This window comes from Micropterus salmoides, unplaced genomic scaffold (genome assembly GCF_014851395.1).
Source record: "Micropterus salmoides isolate LMB-PRFRI ecotype aquatic unplaced genomic scaffold, ASM1485139v1 Ms_hic_scaffold_3451, whole genome shotgun sequence".
NCBI classification, from domain to species: domain Eukaryota; kingdom Metazoa; phylum Chordata; class Actinopteri; order Centrarchiformes; family Centrarchidae; genus Micropterus; species Micropterus salmoides.
In genome coordinates, this window is record NW_024042764.1 from 2,907 (window position 1) to 15,117 (window position 12,211).

General features: G+C 37.9%; 1 protein-coding gene across 1 annotated transcript; it reads left to right on the forward strand.

Annotated features, from left to right (window-relative positions):
* Positions 1–4,800: 4,800 nt before the first annotated feature.
* Positions 4,801–8,143, forward strand: LOC119884448 (protein FAM184A-like; the record flags this gene model as incomplete). The annotated part of the gene is made up of 2 exons (XM_038694849.1): positions 4,801–4,985; positions 7,997–8,143. Coding segments are annotated over 2 exons (332 nt in total), but the record flags the coding sequence as incomplete, so codon positions are not given.
* Positions 8,144–12,211: the final 4,068 nt, after the last annotated feature.

Below are 12,211 nucleotides of genomic sequence, written 5' to 3' on the forward strand. Positions count from 1 at the left end.
CTGAAACTTCCTGAGTTGAGTCATCAGAGTGGAAGAGCTCAGCAGCAACAGACAGTTGTCACGCTGTGTTAGGTAATGTTTTTATACCTCCAATTACTTAACAGTAGGGGAGGAAGAGGCTGATGAAGTAGTGTGTGTGTGTACAATGTCATCTGTCTCACTGGAGATACTTAACTTGTTTGATCTAACAGAGCTGTCTGATCAATTATCACATCATCAGCATCTCCTGACATCCAATATCTATTCTGTTCTATTTCCATGATATTTTTCTGTTTTTGATGTCGTTTTAGTGTTTGTGACAAAGTGTTTCTTTTGTTGTGTTTGATGTAAGGTTTCACTCTGAACTTTTTTTTATCAGTTTATGTAAAGGAACTTAGAAACGCTGTCATTTTCTCTTATGGCTCTGGCGTCTCAGTCCAGTATTTTATTATTTTCACCCCCTCATTCTTTTCTTCTCCTCTCTTAAATGGAACAATATGGTCTTTGAAATCCAGTTGTTTATTATATGGGCAAACTGAGAGTGGCCAAGATATTTTACTGATCTCCAGCTATTTTAAAGCCTCTGAAAAAAATTTTCTCTCAAGGGGCGTAGGTTTGGTTTCAAAATTAAATTTGTTAATGTGCTAAAAAATAAAGTTTAGTTTGCATGATAGAGATACTTTATGATAGACCAAGTGTGTTTTGCATCTTCACTGATTTGATTGATGCTCAATTTTAGCGTCTTTTTAGGAAAATATTCACTGTTAAAAATAATAGGACTAAATTATTTGTTTACATGAAATAATCCAAGGTGGCAATACTCATTTCAGCCCTGGGTGGCGTCTACTGTCTTCCACTCAGGCTGCATACAGCCCCAACAACCTCAATAAGGTAGGCAGACTGATTTAAATGAAAAGCCAAAACCCAGGGCAAAAAAGTCCACAAAGCCCTTGCTGCACCACTTGGTACTACTCGATAAGCTTATTGCTGTGAGCGCACACTGCATTTTTATCAACTCCCCTCTTGCCTCATGTGGATTTTGGCAGTTAGATAGTAAGGGTACAATGCTTAGAGGTTTTAGTAAGAAAATTAACCTGAAGCTCCACCCACTTCAATTTCAACTAGTGAGGAGAGCACACAAAAAAAATGCATGAAGAAATACAAATCCTCCATGTGAAATAACCAGAACTGCCATAACTTTGGCAGAAAATAGTGTGATTATTTAGGACACCATCACTCACACTAAGAAGGCCTTAAAATATGACCAAGCTCAAACCATTGGATCATTCAGTGTGTTGCAGAAGATTTAGCATACTGTTGACGGACTGTAAAGGCCTGTGAATTGTTATCAGAAAGTGTAACACTAGACTATGGATAAAATTCACAATCATAATGAAACAAAACAGGTTCACCTTAATGGTATTCTATAAAGAACCAGTGTGGTTCTAATAATTAATTATATAATATATGACCAGTCATACAGGATTGATGATATGTCCAAATAACCCATCATCTTTAATTAAATAAAAATCCATTTTCAGTAGATCAGGAAATCACACTCTAATACAGTCCAGAGATTCAGACAGCTAATGTCCGTCCTTGATAAATATTTTAATAACTTATTTATTTTTCAAAGGTTTAAAATGGGAAGAGAGAGGGGGCTGGAAAAGAGCAAAAATGGTGCACCTATTCTCCTTTTCAGTGATGTTTGCTTATATGTTAGTTGATTGTGGTGGAGGAGAACGTGTAAAAGACATGCCCCCCAAAAGCCCCCAATCAACACCAGCAGTTTTATCTCATTGGTCGTCGGCCATGAATGTGAACATCGAACAGAGATATCTGCTGTAATGTGATAAGATTAGACCTTGAAAAAAGTCTCCATGCAAGTCCCCATGCAATACATACCTTTCAGAGTGTTCTGAATGCGCTGAAAGGAACCAATTTCTTTCTTTTTCTTCCTTTCATTTTTTCTGCCAGCTTTTTTATCCCCTTCTTGTGTGCTTGTTTTTTGTTTTGTCTTTTGCTTTGCTTTTGTGCTTCCCCTTTCCCCAAAATGAAGCCAGGAGTTTGACGAGATGGAGAGTGAAATGAGTAAATGAGTCATTAAAGATTAATCTGTCATGTCCCCATCGTGCTTAATTGCATTGCTGGGTTTATTGACAGCAGCCATCAGCCTATGACATTAAATTAAATGTTGAGGGAGACTCAGATAGAGACAGACTGTGAGATGGGAGTTTGTGACTATGAGGCTGTTATACAAGATTATGGCTTTTGGATATCTGAACATAGCCCTTGGCACAAATTGTTATAGAAGCAAGTGGAATGAGATTTTTGCAAAGTGGGGAGTCATTAGTGGACAATAACTCGACATTATTTAATCTAATTGTGATGGAGTTAAGTTACCCTCTACTGGGAGTCTTCAGATCACATATTGGCCTTTTTGTGCCTCTTCATTCAAGCCTCTAATAATAATGATCAATTTGTCAAACAAGGCCCAGTCAGTGTCCCATCATGATGTGGCATTTAACACTGAACTTGACAGTTTTTGACAGTTTTGCATGTTGATGGATGGTAGATTCTAATGAAAAACTAAAGCAAGATCATATTCTTTAATTTTGACATCTTATGAAGTGATTTTATTTATATGATATCAACAAAGTACTTGCACAGCATGATGCCAAGGATCAAAAACTGTTGACTGAGAAGGAACGAAATAATCCTGCACAGTCTGTCACTTGTGCTCAGTTTATAACAAATAACATTTCAGTCCTCAGACCTTTAAAATTCAGATCAAAATGGTGTTTTTAAAATAAGCACAAGTGACCAACAATGTGCGGGATTCATTGGTCTCTGCTGATGACCGGTCACTCATGTAGTTTTATTTTTAAGAACATCTGGGCCCCGTAGTTATTATGAAACATTACCTACACAGGAGTAAATGGTGTTTTTGTTGGAGACTATTTTCAGCCGGGCATTAATACACATTTGAAGCTCTAGTGAGTATTTATGGCAGTTCCCAGGTTCAGCGTAATCGAGAAACATGTCAGTGCAGTGGTGTGACTCAGTTTTTAAAAAACAATAGAGCTCTGTGGCACAGAGGAATAAAATATATATCAGGCTTATAGAATATAGAAAAGCTTTATCCTTTAAACCGGATGAGATTCTATAAACAACAAAAACTTAAACTGAAATTTTAAGGATTACAAGTTAAAAGCCTTAATAATTTACCAAGATTTTGAAGTAGTGAGTTATTTAATCCTTATAGGTTGAGTGTTGTGTTAAAACTACGCATTGTTCACTCGCACCCTGTGGAGACAATCACTTGTTCATTTTCACACTTTCAAATCATGACTCCCCTGTATGTAAGCCAAGATCTTTTGTTTCATTGTGGAGCTCAGAAGAAAAGAGCAGCTCTGCAGGGGGTCATGAGTAATTTTGATAGTTGGTCATTGTTTACATGGATTGCATTTTAGCAGCGAGCTTTGCATTAGTCACAAACACTGCAACCTTTAGTAACAAGCAGAATTGCCACTATCCTGTTACAAATTAAAGGTCTAAGAGATGTCATAGCACATGTACTTTTGTTCTATTCAAGCCTTTTTAAGTGGCCCTTGAGTAATAATGTGAAGTTGTTGTTGGGTCTCTTATAATAATATTACGAAGAGTACAGTCTAGACAGTACAGTCTGCTCTATATGAAAAGTGCAGTGAGATAACTTTGTTATGAATTGGCACTATAGAAATAAAATTGAATTGAATAAAATTGAAAGTGCATATTATAATTAAAATGGTAACCATAAAGCGCATTCATGTTAACAGCAAGCGTGACCTCGTCAACACTTGTATTTATATATTACAATTCACTGTTGGACATTGAAAGATAATGAATGTTCCCATTCATTGTCAGTTTATCAGCATTTAACAGCCTTATTTGACATATTTTAAATGAATTATTTTATATAACTATGGGTCCAGTCTGTGCTGTCTATGAATCTAACACATTTCAAACACACATGAAGAAACAACATTTAATCTTAATTAAACAATGGGTTTCCAAATTTTAGTTCCAGTTTATTTGTTATACTGGTTTTCCAGTATATAATGAATGTACACCCAGCCACACTCACTGCAATCAATGTTCAAACCTTTTCAGAAAGGTTGATTTAACTCTGTTACTGTAACTTGTGATGCTATTGAATTGCATGGATTATGTTGAAAGTGGCCTTTAAAATGTTGTCCACGAACAATTACATATATATAGCATGTTACATAAACTAAAATACGGTACATTTACCAAGAAACCAAAACTCTTTCATGAAGCCTCACTGGTAACGACAATTCAATACACATTGTGTGTGCGATGTCACAAAAACAGATTGCCTTATAGCACGAAGAAACGGCTTTTATTCACATAGCTGTGTTCAATATCCATTGTCTCCTCTGAATAGCTTCAGCTCACCTTGCAGCAGTGTTACCTCATTAAAATGGGGGAAAAAGGTCTGATAAATTGCCAGAGCATTTAAAGACAAAATGTAAGAATAACCCTTTCAGTCTATTCTGAATGTTATCACGCACAATATCTCATAATTCATTCACCAGAGCTGTACACCGATGAAACTCTGGTCAACCTCAGCTCTGTGAATGAAATTGTACGAGTTTTCTGCTGTTTCTATTATCAAAGACCAATAATAAACAAGAAACTGATTGCTTACAACATGATTATATATAGTACACACCCATTTTTACATACAGACCTCAGCTTTTAATTAACGTGTGAAAATGAACGTCACGGATATATTTTTTTCTTCGAACCCCTTCCTAGGAGCGTGAGCTGTTGGGCCGGATCACTGAGCTGCAGGAGGAGGTCTCCAGGAGGAAGAACCACATCGCTCAGCTGGACCACCAGATCCACACACTCAATGAGAATATCAGCACTCTGACTAAAGAGCTGGAGCTGAAGGGCAAGGAGGTGCTGAAGATCCGCAGCGAAGCCAATCAGCAGATCAGGTATGGCTCAGCGCTCAGAGCAGAACACGATTCAGAACAATACTGAAATGAAACCTTTGGTTCAAACTTCTGTTCATAGCCAATGAAAAGATTTGGACGCTTCCCGGAGCTCTGCTGATTTGATTTCATGTCCAATAACTCGACAAGCACTTTTTCCCCCATTCATATTATAAAGTGGTTTCCTTTATGGGGCAGACTGTCCCACTTCACACACATTTAACAGAGACTAGATAGCAATGCATTCGTTTTGTTTTATATTCTGCAAGTGTAAGTTATTGCAATTGAAAGCGCAGATTGATCTGAATATCTATGGTGCGTTCATGTGCCATCGTGTATATTAGAAAAGTAACGTCTTACTCTTCAAAGCCTTTTAAAAGCCTGTAGCTACCAAACAGTGAGTTTGTCTCTTATTTCTGCGTGCCAGATTTAGTTTATGTCTGTGTCTGCAAAATTCATGGTCACACATTTGGACTTTGTATCTTCATCTCACACACATCTATACAAGAAGTATCAACGCCGTGTGTTCACCGTGCACTTTATCTTAATACACTGTAACCTGGCAACCAAACTACTGAATATTTTTCTCATGAATTCAGATCGGTGGTCCTTGAGTTCCTTATTTTTAATCTTCTTTGCCTCCATTTTTGTCAATAAGCACTAATGATTAGTTCCCTTACCAGACCAATAGCAAGGTCGATGTGATGTCATTTTCTGTAAAGTTTGGGCTGATAAAGGCTGACTATAAGTTTGAAGAAGTTGTCTTCTCCTTTCCCTCTTCTTTACTCTCAATGTAGCTATTACCAATTTTTTTGTTCTTCACATGCTGTCCCCTGTTACACACATTGTTACTGACGGATACAGCCGACATCACACACACAGATGCGCGCACTCAGCCCTGCCTGCTCTGGGTGGCCCCTGTCATCAGCACATGCTGCTGAATTTGACTTCTCTTGTTATGTTCAGATGACGATAGTTTCTGCAATCCTGCTCTGCTCCGGTCCTGACGAAAACACACCGAGATAAAAGAGGGAGAAAGAAAAGCACAAACGGGGCGAATCACTCTCTCTCTCTCACTGTCGTTGTCTGCCTCTCTCTCTCTCTCTCTTTCGACCAGTGTCAGGAGCCCATTGATTAAGAGATGTGAAGGTTATTTAGGGTAAAAGCAAAATGGAATCTATAATCTTGTTGTTCCCTGCGGCATGTTATGAATTTTTCAAAGCGCTGTATGGCTAATATGGTCCAGCTACTCATTAGAATCAGTCTGTAGCCATTGATTTATGTGTGTGCATTTGAAGGTTTTCCTGCATGCGTGTATGTTTGATGACTGCTCCCACTGGTGCTTTATTCCGCTATCGTTAACTCGCGAGCTGCTAGCCCTGTATATGCGTCCTCTCTCTCTGCTGCCAGGCCCATGCGCAGCACATTTCTCCTTCTATTACGTAACTCCCCGTCTGAATCCTGGTCACAGGGATAAAATAGGCTGATAAATAAATAAAGAGGAAGCAGAGAGAGAGATAAGATGTGCGCCCCTCGGGGAGAGTTGGCCCAGTCAGAGCGAGAGGAAGACAGACATCCACGTTCTCCTCCATCCTCCCTCACATCCCTTTCATCAACCTTTTTCTCCTCCTCATTTAATTATCATCATCTTCTATTCCTGTTTTCCATCATCTTACTCTTTCTTTAGCTCCTTTCCTCCCGACGCAAAACGTTTCACATTTGCAAATTGAACATTTAGTTAATACACTCTTGCATATTATGTGTACATCAAGTCATATTTATGTCATATTTTGCACTTAAGTCATTCCACATTATGTTTTGGTTATTTTGCATAAACTCAAAAGTCATTTTTTGATCATAATTACATTCATAGTGTGTTTCCATGCAGTTATGTTCTAGGAATTCTTTCAGTGCATCTCTGTCTCCGTTTTCTAATCTCACCAACGTTTCCCCCGTGAAACAATCCATTATGTTCGCTTCTCCTGAGAGAGATGGACAGAGAAGGAGAGTCTGGAGGTCCTGATTAAGTCTTAAAGGGAAATGTAAACCATTCAGAAATAAATAAATAAAATGTGTGTTATTCCTGAGCCACCAAGGATATTTTGGTCAGTGAGGTTTGCTTTACTCTGTCCTGGAGCTTGAATTGTGACATGGCTTAATTTAAACATCTACATGAATTGGAAAGATTTTTGTTTTGGTTAGTGTTTTAGCTATAAAATCATTTCATAGTGTGCAGTATAAAATATGCTACAAATATCCTTATGTACAAAAACAACAAGATACAGGTAAAGCCTTTGCTCAAAGCGTCAGTGGTTGAAAGTAACTAACTACATTTTCTCAAATACTTGTAGTTTAGTTGAGTATTTCTATTTGATGCTACTTTACACTTTACTAAATTTCAGAAGGAAATATTTACTCATATTTTTACTAGTTTAAACTTAAAAAATATTTAAATTAAATATAAACATAACACATTGTTGCTAACATTAACATTATATAACTATTTAAAATTAGGTTCACATTGACCAGCTACAACATTAAATGCTGTGCACATGTTCAGTAATAATAATCCAATATAAACATATAATAATACAACACTAAAAATGGTAATTTTGCTACCTAATTAGTACATTTACTTTTGATATTTAGTCAATTTGGCTGATTCTGTATTTTACTTAAGCAGATATTAAATGCAGGACTTACTTAATATTTTATTTTTATTTTCTGTTGCTACCTTTTCCTCCGTAAGTGATCTGAATACTTATTCCACCACCGCAAAGTGTTGACTTTGTTATGTTCTGATCGCTTATTATCGGCCACTTATGAAGATAAGTTGTGTTCAAATCACCATCAGTGTTTTGGTAGATTTTTACAGCCTTTTTATCTGTGTGGTTAGGTCTGTTTTACCAGAATCATGTTTGAGGTGTTAACGAACACCTGTCATCCGATCATGAACGAGTGTCTATAGCTTCAGTCTCCTCTCAGTCACTCACCTGTCCATTCTCTCTCCTCAGGGCTCACGAACAAGAGTTGACGAAGAGGCATGAAAGGGAGCTTGCCGAAATGAACGCCGTCCACAGCAGGGAGACGCAGAACATGCTGTCAGACTTTAACAAAGCCCAGGAAGTGCTCAAAGACAAGATCTCCGCCCTTCAGATACTGTATGTATACACTGCAAAGACTCCGTGTGCTTGTGTGGTCTTCAAACAGCTATGCAGCAGTTGAGGTCTATGGTCCAGAAGAATACCACTGATCTAATTCTTAACCCATGGTTGCCATGTGTGCAGATCAACCTATTTTTGTCCATACAATGAACTATAGAATCACAGTATAATACAGACAATAACGGCATATCTAAACACACATAAAGGTTCAGACGCATCCATGCACACTATTTTAATTTTCATTTGCATCAGGTGAAGTAGAGTATAAATAGGAGGCAGCTGTGATGAATTATTTTCTTCTCAGCTAATCCTATTCCTTGTGTCATACGTTATAAACAGCTGCACCGAGCATGACGGTGCACGACGAAACTGGCTCACCGTGAAAGGCTGCACCAAGAGAGATTTACCGTTGAATCCCAAAGCTGTACCTGAACCGCATTCTTCTGGAGACAAAGCATTCCATTTTGGAAACAAAGAAACCCCACAAAAAAAGATAAAATTACACCCTGAAATCAAAGATTAAAGAAAGAGAAACACAAATGCCAGCATTGTCTAGTGCTACTGATCCATATGCATGTGGCTTAATGTGCCTTTATGCACGCTTTCACACATGGCTCTGTGACTCTCTGAGTCTTTGAGCTAAAAATCTTCTCTGACAAGTTGGTGTTTTTCAGACAACTGATTCCAACTTAATGAAAGATTGGTATCAAAAGTTTTCAGTTTATGAGTGAAAGTTTAATAACCTGGATTTCTGTTTGCTTAGGCAGCTACTGTATGCACTCCTGATGTGCGTCAACATGGCTGCGTCACTTAAACTGTCAACATTTGTACAGTCTGTCTGAAAAGTTGGTCCTTATATGCTGTGAGCAGAGCCTGATGTCTTCATCTGAACTTTGTTGTGATTTGTTCATCTGTTGAATCCAAACGGAGCCATCGTATTGGAGGGGGGCAAAAACCGGAAGCCCACTCTACATGTGGCGCCTGACAGCTTTGTTGAGACCAAAATGCTGCAAAGTGCTGCTCGAAGGTTAAGACTTGGTTTTAGGGTCAGGGTTAGGATAAGGATTAAGGTTTGCCCTGTAGCTGGGATGGTTAATGTTAGGGTAAAGAGCTCGGGAATAAATTATGCCGATGAAGGGTCCCCACAGAGATAGTGCCGTGAGTCTGTGTGTGTGTCTATCAGTGCCTGGACAGTGGAGGGTCTGGTGGTTACTGAGACTGGGTTCAGACAATCTAGTTAGTGGAAGGAATTTTTTTTTATTGCTGAAGATGAAAAGGTAGATTAATGTTAGCGATGACACACATTGAGGGAAATTAACCAAACCAAACCTCAAGAGAAAGTTTTAGAGACCAACAAACAGAGGACAGCAGATACAAACAGAGATACAGAAGGAACAGCCACATGTTAAACTCCTTTCTTCACATGCTGCAGTGTGAGTGAGTGAGTGTTGGAGAGAGTCAGGAAATAAACAGCGAGCTAGCGTCCTCTTCAGAGCTGACCTCCTTTCAGACGGACTCAGCTGAGAGCAAAGCGCCACCTGCTGAGAGGCTGTTCATCCAAATACAGCACGTTCGTGAGGCAAATGCACATTTGTTGGCCGTTATTACATCTACAAATAAAATGCCACGTTAAGACAATTTGTTCCTGTACACACAGTGATACACAGGATCAATAGTTAAAGAGGATATCACGTACTATACGAGGACGATTGGACAGAAAAATAAAATGAAAATGTCTAGAATCTATAGGCTTATACAGCAGAGCTTATCCTAAATAAGCAATATAAAAATATATAATGTTGCTATAAGTTTTACTAATTAGTCAAGTTTTTACTTACCAAAGACACATACTAGCTTTTTCTGGAGATTTAAGAGATGATAGAGTTTGTTCACTTATCGTGGAGATGAATTATGGAGCCAGGACAGTGACTTTTGGCATTGAAAATTAAATTTGGCAATGAAAACAAAACCTGAACTGAAAAAGGAATAATTGGCATTGAAACAAGTATTGGCACTATAACAGACATTTAAAAAAAAACAAGCTTCCAATAAAGAATGAATATAACACACTTTTTTACAATGCAATCTTATATAATTTATTAATTATTTCTTTCTTTTTTCTTCATGTTACTCTTTTTTACACTTTCTTTTCAGTGACAAGTAAGTGGTTTTCAGTTTCACTTCACTGTCACCGTTTCTTGTTGGTACGGCTTATACTATGAACAGCACAATATAATACCTGAACAACAAGTTGATGGACCTTTTGAAAAAACATCTAAATACTTATCAGTATACCCCCAATAAAAATAAAGTGGAGTGATACAGCCGTACAGTGAGTGTTGTCACACACACAAATTTTCTGGCAGTTTCTTCACTTTACCAGTGAAGATGCATTTCTGGTGCTGATGCACTGTTTTCCATTTAATTAACTGAAACACAGATCAATCTTAACCACCAGCTCTGTCCTTAACCACCTAATTAATCGCTGTGTTGACGATAGCCTTGTCCCTCTCTAGAAATCCCATCTCCCTAAACAGCCGCTGAGAATGCGCCACTATTTAGGTTTAATGACTATTTAAATATTTTGTATATATCCTGCATCTGTGTCTTATTGGTTGGTCCTCTGGCAGTTGGAAATCTGTGGGTTACAGGTTGTGTTCATTTGGGTTTTAGTCTTAGTGCCAACTAGAGATGTAGTTTGTCGTCACATCAGCAGAATTTCAACTTACAATCGCACATCTGAACTGCAATATGATCTCAATGAACACAGTTCTCAGATCAGTGTGTAAGGTATATTAAACTGCAGGTAACCCTATCAACAAAGCTTTCGCTTTCTGCTACATTACCAGTGAAATCTCACGATTTGCAAGATTATAAAGATTACACTCTGGACACCAAGCAAGAACTCTTAAACACTCAAGACACCTATTTCTTCTCCAGTGGAGCAGACAGCACAGTCCAAGAGCCCGAATTCATTGTGACAAACAAAGTGTTGGAAATTTATGAAGCTTAACGTCCCTCTTGTATAATAAGCATGAAGTATAGTGCCACCGCACAAATCAGACAGCCCTGTAAAAGATGTAGCTGTCTCTGGCATGTGTAGATAATACTGTGCTGCCTTTAAAGTCTTTAGGCAGACTGTAAGTTTGTGTGTTGTTGTTAATATGGGGCATAAAGTATCAAGGCCTCTTAATGTGACTTTTTACAACTTTCTTTTTTTTTTTTCTTTTAGATAGATAGATTATTATAATTATTAGACAATCATATATCAAAGGGAAAAGGGAGTGCTTGTTTAAATCTTTATACAAATAGGATGTTTGTTTGTAGTCACTTTAAGTCATGGTTAGGTTTGCATAATCAGTATGTATAGTTTTGTATGATCATGCCTGAATTAACATAATAAGAGACTTTAATCTGCCTCCATTGTTTCCAATGAAAAACTGTATGTCGAAGCAAATATTTTCTAGTGTCTGAGATTCTTGATTTATACACCTCCTAAAGATATCAGTTAACAAAAAATGTCTTAAAGCAACAAACTGGACCAGTAAATAATTGTTATTAGTTAGCTATATATGTCATACTACTAAATTGCTATGCTACAACCTATATTTGGCTTCTTGATGAGATTAGAGTAGTGGATGTCATTAGCCAGTAAGTTGTAATAGGACTGGATTTAGCGGAGGGGAAGATGTGTTTGTGTTCTTTCAGGTGACCTGTCTGCAAAAGGGGAGAATCATTTATTTAGTATAAAATCATAACATGTAGTACAGTGATTGTGCTAATTCTGCCAATAACTGCAGCAGTTACTGCAGTAACTACAGCAGCAGCAATGAGAGACCACCCGACCAGAAGGTGGTGAAGATAACAGAAGTACTTACCCAGCACTTCCTCTTGACCATCAGTCGTTGTCAGCTTTGGGTTATATTAGATTTCAGCATCTGGAGACTCCAAGTTATCAAGTTAATACAGAGACCACCAAAAATGTACTACTTCCAGAAAAACCACATCAACACCTTGGTGAAGCTTTACTACTGACGCTTGTAGCAGTAGTCCGTTCAATATCTC